This window comes from Calliphora vicina, chromosome 5 (genome assembly GCF_958450345.1).
Source record: "Calliphora vicina chromosome 5, idCalVici1.1, whole genome shotgun sequence".
Taxonomy (NCBI): domain Eukaryota; kingdom Metazoa; phylum Arthropoda; class Insecta; order Diptera; family Calliphoridae; genus Calliphora; species Calliphora vicina.
In genome coordinates, this window is record NC_088784.1 from 61024193 (window position 1) to 61043898 (window position 19706).

Consider the following 19706-nt stretch of genomic DNA (forward strand, 5'->3'; position numbering starts at 1 on the left):
AAGAAATATCATTAACATAACTAAATAAGGTCGGAATAATCTAGTATGTATAAAATTAGCTGTTAAATTTTATAAGAAAATTTTAACAAGAAGCTGGGCCAAATGTGTTTTCAAGTATTTCATTTTTGTGTTAAAGTAGAGTTAGTGAATTTTGTTTAAAAATTTTGTGTTTTTGCGGAGTTTAAACAATTTTTAAAGGCAGAGAGTTTCTTTTCAAAGAGGGGTTAAAATAATTTAGAATTTATTTAAGCATAAAATAGGATATTGTTTATTATTATTATTACTTTTTTAAAATATTGTTAACAAAATATATGTTTATCACATCAATATAAAGTCACATTAATATTGAGGTATTTGAATATGTTTTGCTATTTATATCGAATTGAGCTTAAACCCAAACGCCTTGATTTTGTAAATAATCTATAACCTCTTTGTTAAGCTGTTCATTAATCTTACCTTGTTGGCCAACATTGCTGCGTGGCAAAGTAGCGTAGGCATTGCCACCAGCTGGCTTGGGTTGAGTTGGTGGTGGTTGATTCCATTGTTGTTGTTGCTGTTGTGGTGGATAAGAGACTGGCGACTTAGGAGCAGCAGCTGGTGGAGCAGCGCCATAAGGACGAGCATAACCTCCTTGATTAACCTGCAAAGTGTTTAGGAAAAAGAAATGTTTGAAATTATAATAAGCTACATAGTTAATTAGTGTTTGTCAAACGTTTTTATAAAGAAAATATGAGTAGTTTTTGTGGAAATTTAGATTTAAAAACTGTCACCTGTAACTATATCCACATTTGAGTATCAAATTAACAGTATAGTAAAAACTTGAGGGTTTAATTGAATTTACTATAATATTTTTCTTAAAAAAAAGTTATATTATAAAATAAAAACATCATTTACATCAAAAATTTGTAATTAAGAATTTTTGTGTAAAATTTACATTTTAATGAACAATCTTAAATTTATATTAATGTAAAATTCACATTATATATAATTTTAGTTCAATATGTGGAATTTAATGTAAAATTAATTTTTAGCATACACATTTCGTTTTAGTTAAAAATTTATATTTTTGTGTAAATATTTTCAGTGTCAAATGTGTAAAATTTTTAATTTGATTGAAAATGTAATCTAAAATTACATTTTAGTATTAAATTTTCATTTTAATCTCAAATAAGCTTTACAGTTTTTTAGCATTTCACCGTAAACTTTATATTACTGTGTAAAATTTACATTGTATTGTATTTTTTTTTGTAACGTTTACGTTTTAGTGTAAATTAAAAATTTTGTATAAAATTTACATTTTATGTAATAGAATTTAATTTATTCTGCCAGTTTAGTTTAAAATTGTCATTTTAATAAAACACATTTAAACTACCAATTAACATTGTAATAAATAAATTATACAAGCTCTAAGTAATTTTCTAAAAATTATTTATTCCCCAATATTTCGATATTATTCGAATATCATATTCAGGGATTATTGACTGAAATGTTGGAGAATAAAGAACATTTACAAACTGACCTAGAGCTTGGATACTTTAATTATTATATACACATAAAAGTTCGAATAACAACTATAATTACATTTTAATGTAAAATATAAATTTTAGCGTACTTTATATTTTAATGTAAAATTTTAATTTAATATTGTAAATATAAATTTAGTGTATAATTTAGATTTTAGTGTAAAATTTAATTTTAGTTTAAAATTTAAATTTTGGTGTAAAATTTAAATTTTAGTGTATAATTAAAATTTTAGTTTATATTACATTTTGGAGTAAAATTTACATTTTAGTTTAAAATATATTCTAGTGTAAAATTTACATTTTAGTAAAAAATTTAAATATTAGTGTAAAATTTACATTTTAGTTTAAAATTTACATTTTAGTGTAAAATTTACATTTTAGTGTAAAATTTAAATTTTAGTGTAAAATTTAAATTTTAGTGTAAAATTTAAATTTTAGTGTAAAATTTACATTTAGTGTAAAATTAACATTTTAGTGTAAAATTAACATTTTAGTGTAAAATTTACATTTTAGTGTAAAATTTACATTTTAGTAAAAAATTTAAATTTTAGTAAAAAATTTAAATTTAGTGTAAAATTTACATTTCAGTGTAAAATATACATTATCGCGTATAATTTCTTTGTAAAATTTATATTTGTGGTCAAGATTTACGTTTAAATATAAAATTTAGTTTTTTATAAAAATGTACGCCAACATTCAAACATTTTGACATATTACTTGTGTGACAATATAAACAGGGCTTCACAAAATATATCTCTTCTAAGTAAGCTCTTATAAATTTCCACAGCGAATGACTACTCATATTTCCCCAAAAAATAAACTAAAGCTGAATTCCACTAAACAAACACATGTTGATAAACAAACGTAAATGTTTAGCAACATATTAACTTGTGTCTAAACAATAAACAAAAAAAGATTTCAACATGCTTTAGCTTAAAATAACATGCGTGTGCTTAAATTTCTACATCTACTTGGCAAAATTAGGAATTAGAAAGAAACTTTGAAACTAAACAAATAATTCCAAAGTTGAGATTTGTTGCTGGTGGATGGATGTGGTTGTGGGAGGGCGGTGGTTGCATGAAAACTTACCTTATAATTAACATTACCCTTACCGGGTGGCACAACACTACGTATAACATTACCCGTTAATGTGACATATTCAAATGGTTTGTCACCACTTGGCCCCGTGGCCATGGTCGTGGACATTTCGTTAGTTGTTGCAGTGGTGTTGTAGTTGTCGTTGATTATTTGACTATTATTAAAAGGACTCTTATCTACAATTGATAAATTGCTACTAGAAGGTGTTGTTGCTGTTGATAGAGGTGGTGCAACCTGACATGAATCAAATTTCAATTGATTATTTAGTGTTGCTGTGATGGCAGCAACACTGGGTAAACTTGTATTAATAATGTTGCTGTTGTTGTTATTATTATTATGGTTAGTTTGCTGTTGTTGTTGCTGTTGCTGGAGATAATGATTATGTTGTTGTTGTGTTTGTTTGGGAGTGGAATTTGAATTTGGAGTTGCAATGAAGGGTTTGGGTGTACCGTTATTTATAAATGTATGAATGTTGCTCACATTATCGGAATGTTTCATAGTGTTTGCATTGGAATTGATATTGGAATTATTGTTGTTAATGTTGCCCTGGGTCAACAACTTATTGGAATACTCTTTTAAAAACTTATTATACACTTTTTGTGTTGTGGGTACAATGGGTGTTGATGTGGCTGCTGCTGAAGCACCTCCGCCTACCCCACCAGAAGCTGGTGATGCTGGCGTTAACGATGACACATTTGTTTTATTGTACGAATTCATATCGTTCTCATTTTGTTTTGTCATCAACAATTTTCTATTGTTCGTATTGTGCTGCTGTTTCATTGTATTTATATACAAGTCCTGATTGTTGTCCTCTGGCAGTGGTGGTGGCGGTGGTGGAGGTATTGCTATTGTTGTTAATGTTCCATAATTATCGTTATTGCAGCCATAATTCAGCGAAGAAGATGATGATGATGCCTGTCGGGAATGTAGGGGTGAGGTGGATCCATACAGATCCAATGACAAACTAGAGTGGGTGGATTCACTCTGTGGCTGATAGTGGGTCATTTGATTTTGTTGCTGCTGCTGTTGTTGCACTATTGAGTTATTGTGATGATAATTGTAGGGTGTTGGTGACAAGGATTGGGTGGAGGAGTGTGTGGTATTTGAACCAGTTGACATTGATGACAGGCTACTTAATGTACGTGTATGTTGTTGACTGTCATTATTATTATTAATATTATTATTGTTGTTGTTGTAAATTTCAAATTGTTGCAGTTGTGTGGGTGATGGTGGTGGTGGCAAAGGTAAATCGTTCATATTTTCTTCTTGCTTTAGTATTTTTTGGTTGTTGTTGTTGTGGAGTATTTTTGTTTGGTTTGTTTTGTTTTTAGCAGTTGTGGTTAATTGTTTAGCAGTGCCAGGCAAGCGAATTATGGCAAAGGCATTAAAATAAAAATTCAAAATAAAATAACGCAAAATTTAATAAAAAAAATAACTAAATCATAATAAATAAAAATAAGAATGTATGAGTTTGAAATGTGTATTCAAAATATTATTGTACAAAAAAAAATTAACAATATGGTTTGTTCGTTTGCAAGCTAGTTTTTACTATTTTTACTAGGTTTGGAAATTTTAGATACAAAAAGTAAAACAAAATTTGAAAATAGTAAAATTAGAAGGCAAACGAACAAAGTGCTTATTTTTATTTCAAATTATTGGAAAGGTTCATATTAAATCTAGTTTTACACTTTACGAGTTGAATATAAAAAATCAATTAAAAACTAACTGAAACTTTAAGGTATTGAGCACTTAAGAAAGTGTTATGGGAAGTAAGTAAATCATTTAAGCAGTATTGTTTTTAGCAACACGTTGCTTGCATTAGCAGTATTGTAAAATATCGTAAATTGCTGATTTTAGTTCATTTTTTAAATGTTTCTGCATAAATTTGTTTTATTTGCAATATTTTGGAATAACCTGTATATGAAATTAATTTCGTATAAATTTTTTTTTAAGTTGGCCTAATAACAAATAAAAGCAACATGTTGCTAAAATGTATAAACATTTTATAAAATTTTGTATATATTAATATGATTTTATTAATAGCTAACAACATGTTGTTAAACAATTTCCTTAGTATTTTGGAAAACATTTAAAAATTATAAATTTAAAAAGATTTTGCTTTAGTAAACTTTTTCTAAAAGATACTTTGAAACTCTTTAGTTGCTTTTATTAATGAACAAATGTTATATGCTTTCGAAGCCATCAACATGTATCCAAACAATTTTTTTAAAAATTTATATCTGCAAAAATATGAATATGTTTAGGAACGTTAACATTTTCTGAGCTAACTTTAGTTGAGACAATTCTATATTAGCAACATGTTTCATAAACATTATTGACAAAACTCTTTTTATAACATTTAATGAATTTTTGATATTTTTACTTTACTTTGATACCTTCTTAAATCAAATGATATATCCGTAATTGTTTTTTTATCATTCCATACGATTTTATTTGAGAAATGATCTAAAGATGTTGCCAGCAACATAGTTTAAAATATTTTATTCTATTAATGTTAAAGATATATACAGACGACAATACTATTATTTAATACTATTCAAACCAGTTTTAAGTTCTCTGTTCGAAGTAGTGAAACAATGTTTAGAAACAATAATTTTAATTTTGTGAGCAACATGTGGAAATTTCAAAATATAGAAATAACAAGAAAACCAAAACAAAACAAGAATATTTTTATTTTTAAAATTTTTGAAAATTGTTGTGAATTGTTGCACAAACAATTTAAATTAGTGGGGATTAGTACTAGATTTTCCAAAATAAGAAGCTTTATCTTGTTTTGTTTTCTGTATTTTTATATTTTCTAATTTTCAAAAAATGTTACTCACAAAATTAAAATTTAGAGAATTATTTTATATTTTCTTTACATGTTTTTGTTTTTATTTCAAAATCTAATACAATTTTCGTTTAGACGATTAATTTGTATTATGATAAATAAGTTTTTGACAAATATTAACACTGAGTATTGCCGTCTGAAAATACCTTAAGCAGCATGTTGCGAAACAATCAAGAGGTAGATTGATTAGATTATTTGAAAACATTAAAAAATAATAATTTAATTTAAAATTTAGCAATAGCAAGATTTTGTAAAAATTGTTATAAAGTAACTTTTAGTTGTTTTTATTATTTTCAAAGTTTGTTTTTTTGTAGAATTTCAATTAGGTATGTATATCAACATTAACAGTTTCTTTGGTAAATCTTTTTTAGGGAATTCCACAATAGCAGCATGTTTCATAAACATTGTTGACAAAAAACTTTACAACATTTAAAAAATTTTTCATATTTATATTTCATTTCTATATCTTTTAAAGTATTTTTAGTTTTCACAGCAAATTACGATATTTTCATTTTGATGGTAATGCAACATGTTGCACAAATATTACACTTAACCTAATTGTTTTAATTTAGGTATCTTCAATTTATTTATTTTTTTCTATTGACAATGTACATATTTATATTTAGTAATAGGTCAAGGTCATTTTGAATAATTGTATTAAATGTTTTAACTATTAAAAACAGAAAATGTAGCTAAACTTCATAATTTAAATTCACAATTAAAAGAAAAACTATTCCAATAATTTTTGAAAACGTTAAGGAAATTTTTTTTTTGTTATTTATTTTGAAATGAATTATGTAATGTATAGTTGTGATCAAAGATTTTATACTTTTTGAAAAAATGTCGCTTAATATTCGTTTTTTTGTTTGTTTTTATTTGCAAACAACACCACTAAATTTTATATGCAGTTTAAATATTCGAGTTTGAAAAATAAATCGTTAAAAATTCAAAAAAAAAAATTATTAAAAAAAATTATAAATCCGTTTCTTTGTCTTAACGAACACCAACCGAACTGTATACGTTGACTATAAAGAAACTAAGAAATCACACTGCTAAATTAACGAAATAATCAAGTGGCAACATTAAGTTCGACATACTCATTCACTCAGACATGTTGTACGAGTAATCGATGCACATACATAAATGATTTACACATACTTAAGCAAAGATAAGTAACTAAGTGAGTAAGTGGTATGAACGATCCAACCAGATCAATGAGTAACCCTACGGAAATTATCAACAAATGCAAGCGTTTGTATGATGGCTTCAAACCTTCAACTCAGACCGAACTTAAACAATCGAACATGTTTCAAAGCCAACCAAATTTTTGCCTCTGACTCATTGCATATTCTTGGAACACCAAATTTATGTCAATACCCTTGTTTCATATTGTAGGGCATAATACACAAGCTTTACAAAATCGTTTAGCACTTTACCCCGATTTTATTTTGCAAAACAGCTGTCTATAGGAATTTTTTTTTTGTTAACAGTTGCAGAAAAATATCGAAAAAAATCAATTAAATTTTATAAATAAATAAAAATAAAATCAAAAACTCATGGCATGTTGTAGCATGAGTTGTTTGTAAATATACACACCTTAAGTTTAAATTTACTCGTTTTTTTATTTTATTTTCAGAAGTGCACAAAAAAACGATTGATAAAAAAAAATCAGTGCAAATTTTAGCTAAATTTAGAAATGCATACTTTGTGAATGAGTAAAAGTAAAATGAAAATAAATTGAACTAAATAAAAATGAAAAATTTAATTAAAAACAACATTTGAAATACATATATTACCTATACTATAGAAAGATCAATTAGAACTTTCGATGCGGTACAGTCAAAATAATATGAAAAAAATTTCAAAATAATTAGCAGAAAATCTCTAATTTCTAATTTTCCAATATCAATAATTTATATGTAGTGTATACTAATGCCAACAACAATGTTTGTATACATTTTAAGGTTTAATCAAAACTTGAAAGATTATGCGTCAGACTTTAAAATTCACAAAATAATGAGAAACAAATGCTGAATTCATTAGAATCCAATGACAGGAATTTTACTTTATTTAGCTACTTATCACCTGTATTTCTCATTGAAACAAGCTACTTTTTTCTCCGAAATATTTATATAAACATTTCAACAATAACATTATTTTCTAAAGAGTGTAAATACATTTATGAATTGCTGTAAATATTAACAGAAATAGATTTTTTCTTATCCTGTCCTCAACTTTGAACTCGTTGATGATGAAAATATTGGTTTAGAAACATTGCCAATTAACTTTTAAATGTTGCTAGAAACTATTATAGCAACACTATGTTGCTGGCAGTAGGTTTATATCATTTTACAATAAAAAAATGTTTAAATTAAAATTATTTGCACTTAATTCCTTTATAAACATTTGTAGTTCTTATATATTCTCAACATTTTGCAATCAACACCTCAACTTTAAATCTTTTTGAAAATTTACATTTTGTAAATAAAAAATATATATTTTTTCTTGATTTTGTTTTCATTGCTGCTTCCAACATATTGTTTAAATACACATTGGCAAGGCTAGAAGCATTTTTATTTTTGTATTGAAAATAAGGTATAACAAACAATCTGAAAGTATTTTGTTGATACTCGTAATATTAGTTAATCTAAGTGTATTAGAAAGTCGAACGCTAACTTTAGGCAGCAGAGACTAATGACAATCTCTGACAATGTTGCTTAAAATCAATATTTGAAGTGATTCATTACTGCAACAATGTTGCTCATCATATATATAATGTTACAATCTCAAGGCTAGCAACATGTTTATTTCAGCACAAAAAATTAAAGAAACAGTTAGATCATTACAACAAACAACCAGATAGAACTATTAAAATTAGCTAGTCTTTCCCCCATTTTCTTAATATCTGGTTATCGTTTTTCGTAACGATAAACCTCCAATTAACATTTTTTTGTATGAGAACTGCCAGTTTATAGTCAGGATAAAAAATAACCAGATATTGAGAAAATGATGGTTTGTGCAATAAAATCGAGTTCTTGCAACATGTTGCTAAATTCAATATTTTAAGAAATATAAGCTTTCATCGTTTTACTTTTATACCTAATGTAGAGCAACAAGGTTGATTAATATTATTTTTAAATTGATAGATCAAACAGACTACACCTACAATTTTGGCATTCTTTACACGAAATTAAATGTACCAGGAAATGCAAATGCAAATGCCACTACTATATTACTATATATACTGATACATTTAAACCAATTTACATAGATATTTTTATAAATTTAGTCTAGTGGTTTAGATACAATGTTAATTAATTTACTTATTTATCAATTGCTTGCAATTGTAATAAACGAAAATTGAGAATATATGCTGTATAGTATTACTATTTGAAAGAATGTAAATAAACAAATTTATGCTACCTATAGTCAGTAGGAAGTAAATTTATAAAATTTATTATCTTCCTTTTGTTACGACTAAAAATAAATTCTTTTGTTTTGATTTTTTAACAAATATTATCAGTAAACTTATCAGTAAATGTATGTAAACAATGGTCAATCAATAAAATAATATTACGCAATATATTGACAATGATAATTGCTTTGTACAAAGTTAAATAAAACAGGCAATTTGTCTGTAAATATTTAGTGAATCATAATATTAATCTAACATTTATTAATCACAAAGTCTTGACCTGTTGAGCATTAACTATCAAATTCAGGGACCATATAATTATGGCTACAAATATGATTACAAAGCAACAAAAACTTGTTATTGTGCCATATATCTTTATTATTTTCAGTTTTTTAACTTTGATATATCTTTATAATTAAAGGTAAATACATTTTATTGGATATTTTATTTTGCAGAAATTAATCTACGTTTTAATTAATTAAAATCGATTGAAATTTTTAAAAGTTATTAATTTTTTTCAATAGTACCCCATACAGTTTTAATGTATGAACAAATAAATAAATATATATACGATTTTTTCATAGTATAATTTTAGGCGCGGAAATTAAAAATATCTGGAAAAAATAGTAGTTAATGCAAATTCGCATAAGTTCTACAATTTTTATCCGATTTGAAAAAAATAAATATTGTTCAATTCAGAAATTATATTTCTTTAAATAATAGGGAAAATATTTATATACTATCATACAAAAATTCATAACGAAAAGATGACAAATTCAAATTAACCCTAAAAGTTAACAAAATGGTTTGAAAAATTACCTTCATATACTAAAATATGCATTTTAGTTTACTTTAAATAAATTTTAAGAAATTTGTTTAATAAATTTTTTGAAAATAATTTTGTTTTAAAGTTGAAGACTATTAGATGAAAAAATAGAGAGTAAAATATTTAATGGTTTACAATTTTATAGAGAATAGCTTCTGCAAGTTTTTCATTGTTCTGGTTTTGGTGATCTGGTGGCAAATATTTCTTGTAATAGCTATCAAAGTAATAACTAATTTAAATAAAATAAAATTCTTTTGTATAAAAAACCTAAAGTAATAATACTAACATTTAAACCCATTACTTGGTAATGCTAAGGAGGTGTAAAAATATAAATATAATAAAGTGTTGTACATTTAAAAAAGAAACTCAACTTAATTTTATATTGAACACACATTTTAAACTTAAAATATAAAAAAAAATATTAATAAAGAACACAACAAAATAATACTTAATTAAAACAAAAACGACAACAAATCAAAAAATAAACAACCAATATTCAAAATCAACTTTAAAGCACAGAAAAGTTAATTTATGTATTATTCAAATTTATATTCTTACTCATCAGCGTCATCAACATCTCATACTACAAAACACACAGACATACATTTAGCTTATTTTTTTAAAATAATTTAAAAAAAAAAGAAAAACACTTGTAAAAAACCCATACGATATGAAATAAAATATAAAAAAATCAGCAAAAAAAAATTAAGAAATAAAGAAAAAAAGCTTTTTGCCAACGCAAACAAATTTCTGCATTATTTGCAAGCAGCGCCAAACACAACACAGCCTTTCAGTAAAAAAAATATATATAGTTTTTTTTAAATTTGTTCCTTAATATAAAATAAAATGTTGTTTTTTGGTGTGTGAGTGTTTGTTGAAAGAGAGAGGAGATCAAAAAGTTTTCTTTTTTTGTTTGTTTCTCTGTTTCTGTGTTCTGTGTATTTTTATTTGCATTATGTTGCAGATTTCTTTTTGTTCTGTTTCTGTTTCATTTGCAACACAATGTTGTTGTTGAAGTTTTGTTGCTGTGGCTCTATGTAACATTGTAACAACAATGCAACTTATTCTGCTGATTTAGCAACATTCCCTAAAAGAGCACATATTTACATACGTGAACATGAACACATGCACAGTCACGTGCATTGCACAGTAGGGTGGCCCTTATTTTACCCTTTATGAATTTTTGAAGCACGGTCAAAGTTCATATAGATATTTTCCAAAAAATTGTTCAATTAAAAATTGGTATTGTATTTCATCTAAGGAGTGCGTACGTTTAGGATTATAACTTTGTTAACACTCAAGCGAAATTGGAAGGAGATTCAAATAATTTTTTCTATTAAAAAAATTTACTGTAGATGCTACAAAATCTTATATGTTTAATATTTTGACCCCAGATATAGAAGGTTTACATTGATCAAATATTTGACGAAAAAAACCTAACCGCTATTTGCAGCAAATGTTTGAACAATGTGAATGCGCACTAAAGAATGTAAAGAAAATAATTAAGAAACCTAAAGAAACAATCTGAGATTAAATAGATATCAGACAATAGGCGACGAAATGTTTTTTGAAAAATAATTTTAAAAAATGTTTGACCAAAAACTAAATTTTCTCAACATCAGCCATTTTGAAATCGGTCTCAAGCTTAACCTACAGTTAAAATTTACATTTTTTATCTTCATTTAGTGTTTATGAAATTTCGTTTAAAACAATTTTAATATTTGTATACTTCACCATGAGTGGCAAGGGTATATATAAGTTTGTCATTACGTTTGTAATTTCCACATTTTTCATTTGCGACCCCATAAAGTATATATATTCTGGATCGTTATAGATAGCGGAATCGATATAGCCATGTCCGTCTATGTGTTGAAATCAACTTTCCGAAGCCCCCAAATAACTTACATACACGATTCATACATCAATATCTCCGAAATTCGTCCGGCTCTGTCGGCATTTAAAAAATCGGTCCACAAATGGCTGAGATATAAGGAAAAAACTAGGACAACCTCGATTTTTGACCTATATCTGGATTACTAAGTCATTAATATAGACAATATGGATATCTAATGATAGATATTTCAAAGACCTTTGCAACGACGTATATAAGACCATAGTAAGTTGCACAATGGGTCAAAATCGGAAAAAAATATTTTTTAACCCGAATTTTTGAAAAAATCTTTTTTTAAAAAAAATTAAAAAACAATTTGGAAAAAAAAAATTTTAAAACATTAAAAAATTTTGATTTTGTTTAAATAAAAATATTTTTAAGTATAATTTGGTGAAGGGTATAAAAGATTCGGCACAGCCGAATATAGCTCTCTTACTTGTTTTGGTATAAAGTTGTAGTGGATAGTGGACCCCCTAGTCTATACTTGACAAATATTTATCATAACAATTAATAACGTTTGTTGTCAAGACAAAGTTGTCTGTGGAAAAGCACTAACAAATCTATAATACTAATAAATGGGGATTATACCTGGAAATTTTTTATCTTGATTACAATTTTGACGTTTTTCCTGACACAAATTTATCAGATATAGACAGGGAGTAATATTGTCAGAAAATTATATTTAAACAACAAAATGTATTTTTATATAATTTGAAAGTAAATTTTTAATTTGGCTCAAGTTCATTTATTATAATTACTCTGTAATAATTCTAAGAATACCATTTTGAATTAATTTTCTACAATCTTCATTATCAAGGTCTATTGCAAATATAATCTATTTATCTTACTATTATTGGGAATTGGAATATGGGATGTCATCTTTAGTTGACAATATCAGCAATGAATGTTTTAGTTTTTCTTTCTTAATCCTTGTGTTGATTCTACGAAACAATTTGAGATGGGAAACTGATTTAGTTTGCACTGTGAGATTTTTGGTAATTTAAATTTTAAACTATTTATTTTTAATTTGGCTCAAGTTTATTTATTATAAGTAATTAACTCTGTAATAATTCAAAGAATACCACTTTAAATTAATTTTAGACAATTAGCAAATTGGAATGCATTATCTACCCTGCCAAGGTCTTCACAAACAATCCTTATTAACAAAGTCTATTGTAAATATCATCTATTTAATTTACTATTATTGGGAATTAGAAGATAAATTCATATAAATTTTCATTCAAAAGTTCAAACAATTACCAAAAACCTTTAAAAATTAATATTATTTTTAATTAGAATTTTGTTTAGCATATATAATTGTTTGGAAAATATGTCTACTTTTATTTTTAATAAAATGCGAAAAAAAAAGTTAAAAATAAGGGCCAACCTATATTGCACGGCCATGGTTGCTTGCATTTAGCCATTGCTTTAAGACAAACACACATATGTTGCTATTGCTGTTGTTTTTGCTGCTTACATGCAGTAAGTGTTGTTTTTCTGTGGCCATACAAGACTTTTTGCTTGTCTCTCTACGCTACACTTTATATTAATGTTAAACTAATTAAGGTTTTTGCAACATTTGATAGGGACAATAAAATATGGTATCAAAGGTAATGTAGGAACAATGTCCTATAAACTCAAAATTTATCTGAAAAAATGTCTGGTTAAAAAGTAATCTTAAAATTATTATTTCCTGAAGTTTTAAAAGACAGTTTTGCTAAAATTCTCAATAAACCTCAACAAAAAGAGTACAATATAAAAAATGTTGCATATTTTGAGGAGGCAAAATGAGGTATTTCTAAAATGCTAACTTAATTTCTTTCTCTCACTTTCTTTCTCCCTATCAGCAACTTTTTATTAGTTTTTTACAAGTGTTGTTTCCTTTTTTGATATTTTAAAGCATACTGTAGCATGCATGCCATGGTATTTTAGTTTATATGTGCGTGTGTGTGTCCTTAGTGTTGAGTTTGTGTATTTTGTTATAAAAAAAAACGAATTTTCATTGCTGATTTCTGAGATGAGTAACAATATGAATTTGAAGAGTTTATGTTAGTAGGACGTTTTCTGTAGCTTTGTTTATGTTTCATTTTATTTTTTTGTTATTATTGTTACAACATAAAACATTTAAACATTTATTTGCATAAAAAAAGTTTTTATGTTTTTATATGCATTCTGTTAGATGACTTACCGGAGCTGGGGTAGAGCTACCGTTGGATACACCATTATTGTAGCCGTGAGCACTCAAGGCGGACGAAATGGTGGTAGCACTCAATTTGGTGTTACTGTAAAAGAAGAGAAAAAAAAGATGTTAAAACAAAATGAAATTGTTTAGAGGTAATTTTTGATGTATTTAAAGGAAACAAAGTTAAATTTGCTTAACTAAGTATGTTGTTTAAGATTTGCAACCAGGATTTTTTTATAAAAAATTTAACTAAGTTCCATAATTTTATTAAACACTATCGCCCATATTCAAAATCAAATTTCAAATTTATAAGAGGATTATAAAATAAAATTTCCATACAAAATTGATTATGAATAAGGCCTTATTATTACAAACTGCTACATTGTTTTTATATGGGTGTGTCTGATATATGCTGAAAATGTTAAAGAATTTTCAACGTCACTTCAAAAAAATGGGGGATAAAACGAAATATTTCATAAACAATTTCATGCTCAAATATGGTTTATTGGTTGACATATTGTCAGCCATACGTATGCACATACTGACCACGTCAATGTAACTCTGATTCCATTTGTAAATGTATTTATACGAGCAGTTTGCCTGCAAACACAACCGCATTTGGCGACCTAGAGGAAAATAATTACAGCAATGAGACTTTCCAAAGGGCCCTATTTTGGAGACTGATTTTGTGCTCACCTAAGATCAACTTCACAAAACTTACACAAAAGTAGTCAAGTAGCTGTTAGCTGCTCTAATGCATTATGTGATGAGGACCTGTCTCTCATTTTATGGGGCCAACTGCTCTCTTTAGATCTTTTAGAGAGGAAAGCTAAAGGCTGAAACTATGGGGGCCTTTCATTGTTTTTCCGCTGGGTATATATCGCACTATAAATGTATGTGTATATGACAACATGATGATGGTCTTGTTAAAGTAAATAGTTAAACCGACAAAAGGTATACAAACAGTAAAAGGAAAAAGTGTATCGAATTTTGGAAAAAAATATTTATTATAGGGTTGAAAACAGTACAAAAAGAGTTTAATGTATAGGATGAAACTAAAAATGTCTGAATTCGTTAATATGTTATACCAAGTTTTATCGAAAATACATAAATTCTACGAATAACATTGGCTGGCATTTTAGGGAATGCTTGATGCGAAAGAACCAATTGCTTTCGTATTCAAATCTGAAACAAAATTTGACTTATTAAGTAAATCAAAGTTAACTATCATTGTAAACATAGTTTTTCCACATACTTTAATAACACAGTAGCTGCTTTTATATTAATATGTATCTAAAAGTACGACTGTATTTATCAGATGTTGACATTTCCTTTACATGATTGCACACATACTTTTGTATAGGTTAGAATATATGAATTTACATACATCTACTCGTATATTTATAAAACATTTATATAAATTTGGTTGGAAAGTTTTTTTCTATTTAATTTAATTTCCTTTTTTTGTTATTGAATTTTATAAAATTATTTTTATCTATTTTGTATAAATAACACATTCCACTCAGTATAGATTTTATCACCTTCCATTTCCTAGCATCGGCTAGAAGATGATTCATTCTATTAGCTGCCATTTTCATAACATTTTGTTTTATAAGTTAAATTTGTGTTCGTTTTTATTTAAAACATACACAGTTTTGGAAATTTATTCCCATTGACAGAATTATGTATTTATATGAATTTATAATGTATTGCTTCATTGGCTGTTTTCAATATTTTATTTAATAGAAAAACCATTTCACCATCATTTTGTCAAAATGTTTTAAATACTTTTTTTTGTGATACATACAATTTATGTGTATGACATTTTGTTTTCATTGATTTTTTTACATGGTTATACACCGAAAATTTGGGTTGCATATATTGGTTATGGATTCATTTTGTAACATAATTTAATTGAAATATTTTTAATATACAAAATATATATACAAGTTCGATTGGATTAAATCCTGAGTTTCAATTTACACCCTCCTAGTTTAAAGTCATTTTCAACTAATAGGTCCCTTTCATATAAGAACCAGTCACATAACTGGTACCGCATCAGTTTTCTTCCCCCCTGAACAGTTTAAAGTAGTATTCTTATTATAAAAGACAGAAAAATTAGCATTGGTATATATAAAAAAAATGGTATCAATCACGAACCACAACTACTCTTGAGTGGATCTGCATTAGACCAATTTCGAGAAGATTATTTTTTTATCCGAATTTTTTAAGAAAATTTGGAAAATCAACTCCATAATTTAAAATCTAGAAAACAGAAGTATATAAGAAAAACACCAAACTTTAATTTAATGAATATTAAGATTCTATGTGTTCTCAAATTCCGGAGATATTTTCCGATTAATATCTGGACATGAAATCAAGGTCCCATAAAAAATGTTTTCAGTAAAAAATGTTCACAAATGCCCAGTTTTCTTCAGGCATTGGAAATTTTACAACCGTTTTTATTTTTAATTTTAGTTATTTACAAATTTACAAAGTAAGTTTTCGATATTTTCAAATTCAAAAAACCGGAGCTAATATTTGTTTTGATATACCGCGCTGCAGGGTATATAAGATTCGTTACTCTGTATTGTTAAACATTAAATTAATATTGGAAATATTTTTCTAAATACATATTTTGCAAATCTTTTTTCAGCTTTTAGTTTGATTAGTTCATTAAACAAATTTTAGTTGATAGTTATTATTTAATGTAATAGAAAAAATAGTTTTATTAAACAAAAGTTATTAAAAACTACTAAATAATTTAGGTAAATCAGAAAACTAATTTGAGAGAGAGATTTCAATTTCGTATAAAATTTCTTTTAAACTAACATGTGATGACCAAAATGCCGGTTTCAATTTCACTTGATTACCAAGAAGTTATTTGGTAAGTATTGGGAGTATTTATTAGTTTTAGATGTTTTAGCAGCATCAATACAAAGTAATTCGTTCAGTAAGCTTTCAAGTCCTAAACTGGATCTAAGGATCTTGGTGAGTATATGAATATAGAAGGGTGGGGGTTGGTAATTTAGAGGTATGTGAATAGTCAAATTGAATAATGTTAACTCGTATTGTTAAAGGCATGTCTAATCGACCAGGACATTATTCTCAAAGGGAATCTCTGATCATAGGGTCAAGACCTTTAACATTGGTGTCTCACCCCTAGTAGGGATGAATGAATTGGATCCAATCAACTTTTCCAAGGAGGTGCAGTTTTCACTGACGGATCCAAGATGGACTCTAGTATAGTGGCCGGAGTTTATTGGGTCGACAACAATATAAACGCTCATATAGACTCTCTGACGAGTGCATCGTCTTCTAGACAGAGATCATCGCGATCAGGAAAGCTTCAGAGTTGATAAAAGCACATGTCACATAGGGGTCTCTAATGACAATTTATGTGAACAGTCAGGCAAAGTGCCGCCTGGCTTTGAAATGTCATTTAATACATTCTAGCTAAGTGGAAGACTGCAGGAGAGCTCTAAAAGAGTTATTAGTACACTTTCTAATAAGATTATGTTGGGTACCAGATCACCTCTGATTTGTCACTACTACAGGCTAGATTCCGGGACTCCGCCAAAAAATCCTGGAATAGGTAAGTGTCCAAGACATTTTGGCCAAAACTGGATGCAAGGGCAACCAAAAGAGCCCATTATGTGCAAGTGCCAGATACTACAGAGTCATAGATTTAAATGGATGGTTGCTGGCTGTAAATTGAGTATCAGGGGAATAGGTTGGCTATTTAAAGGATATTCTACAGTGAATTCAAATTCGAAACCATTTTTTCTCTTTATGCAGATATGGATTTCTCTTTTAGTTTACTGCTTTTTCTATCTCTAGGACACTTCCTTTCTTCTTCTTTCTGTCTTCATGTCCCCCTTTTTCAGGAGAGGCATACTAGTTCTTATTATGGACCTTACGAGTGGAAGTGCACCTTTGTTAAATGTAAATTTTTTTAATATTTACGATTTTTCATTAAATTATTTAGATTTGAGTGGTTTTTTGATGAATCTTCAGAAAAGAGTGGCTTGGCCTTGGCATCAAAATGAATCATTAAAAAATTTTCTGCCATTTGATCCCTAAGAACATAGAATAAACACATAGAACGGAAGGAGAGAGCAATTTCAATGTAAAAAATACTCTCTTTTCACACATACGGGTGATACAATAACAAAATACATGCAATACATTCTCATCAATTATGTTTTTGATAACGGAGTTAGGTTTTTAGCTCTTATTTACCTATCTAGTTGTCATCTATGCCCAAGAACATAATCAATAATAAAATGTCGTAAAGTGGCGTTTAACCAAATTTTTTTTGTGTTAATTTTAACTAAAATTTAAATTAATTCAGACCTCATGGAATAATTTTTAGAATTTGTATCCAAATGTGTTAAAGAATACAAACTACAAATCGATTCCTTTTTATGAAAAGTTACAAATTGACCGAGATAAAGCGAGAGCCAATATTACGGGGTGAGACCAAAATTTATTATTAAATATATTTGCTAGCTTCTCATAGTCTACCGGCATAATTGAATACTAAAGTTTTTATTGTTGAAATGTATATTTTATTTGCAAAATACTTTCAATGAATTATCTCATTAATATACTTCGGAAAACCTAATTAATCAAACATCAATTTCATTTTAAATCAATCACTCACTCACTCTAAATTACAAGCTAAAATTTTAAAATGTTATGCACAAATGAAAAATACTTATACGCATATGAAATACATAAATCCTTTATAGTTAAATTAATATGCCAGTCATTTATGGCTGCTTTCATACGTGTTTAATGCAAAAAAATAAAAATAAATATCAATATTGAATATAGTAATTTCCCATTCATTGTTTTTATTTTTTTTTCATTCAATTTAAAAATATGTCCAGTGTATTTAAGTAAATTTGATTTATGCACCAACAACAAAATGATACTTTTACTGAATTTATTTTTTAAATGTTTCAATACTTGGAAAAAATATTTGATAAAAAAAAATAAAACGAATTGGTGTTAAATACTTACGGTTTCATGGGTATGGGAACGTAGCCCTCAGTACCAGAGGGTGGATTCTGCATAGCAGCCAATTTAGCATGGATGTCACAGTACAATTTATTATTGAAATTGTAGTAACCTTGATTTTTCAATGAAGTGCCACAAGTGGCACACTTGAAACATTCAACATGTAAATTTCTATCCTTGATGCGTACAAAAACACCACTAGGATTTGTAAACAAAAAAAAAATATTGGAAAAAAAAAGAAAATAAAATTAATTAAATTGTTTAAAATTGAAAAGAAAAACTTGGTGAAATTTTAATTAAAATACAAAAAAACAAAAACATAAAGTGAGAACAACAACAATTAAAATTTGTTTATAGCATTAATAGTGAAAAACAAATAAAAATACATAAAACATTCGTCATAAAATAATAAACAAAAAAAACAAGTAGATATATTCGGCTGTGCCGAATTTTATATATCCTTTATTTGAAAGAAAAATATGAAGTTCCGGAAAAGAGAGAACGCCAAGCGAGCTCATAACTTAGAAATTTAGGTTCCAATTTAGCTGATTTTCAATAGCAATATTTTCAAAAGTACTTTCTATATATTAACATTAAATACATGTAAGTTTGTTTTATGAAAGCTTAGAAAAGTTGATTTAAACACACAGACAACTGGTCATCGGTATTCAAGCATAGGTATACTTTTAAGTAATTGAATAATTAAAAAAATTGTTATTATACCCATTAAAAAAATTGCAAAGCATTTCATTTAATTTAAAACCTTAAAGATTTTAATATGTATAAATACTTATGTATGTTGAAAGCTTTAAATTAAACTACTTTTGTTCATGAAACTAAATTAAATTCCTCTACTTTACTTTGCTTAATGAAACTTTATTTAAACTCATTAATA

At 26.9% G+C, this 19706-nt stretch overlaps 1 protein-coding gene across 12 annotated transcripts in view; it reads right to left on the minus strand.

Moving 5' to 3' along the window:
• The window catches only part of Zasp52 (Z band alternatively spliced PDZ-motif protein 52), a 253600-nt gene that overhangs the window by 13889 nt on the left and 220005 nt on the right, over positions 1-19706 (minus strand). For 10 of the 12 annotated variants that reach the window (XM_065513731.1, XM_065513732.1, XM_065513721.1 and 7 more), the window contains exons 9-12: positions 18815-19009; positions 13793-13886; positions 2613-3890; positions 457-640 (exon numbers count right to left, since the gene is read on the minus strand). In XM_065513731.1, coding sequence (XP_065369803.1) covers positions 457-640; positions 2613-3890; positions 13793-13886; positions 18815-19009 — 1751 coding nt within the window. The remainder of the gene's footprint in view (positions 1-456; positions 641-2612; positions 3891-13792; positions 13887-18814; positions 19010-19706) is intronic. The other 2 variants (XM_065513729.1, XM_065513727.1) reach the window with 1 other exon arrangement.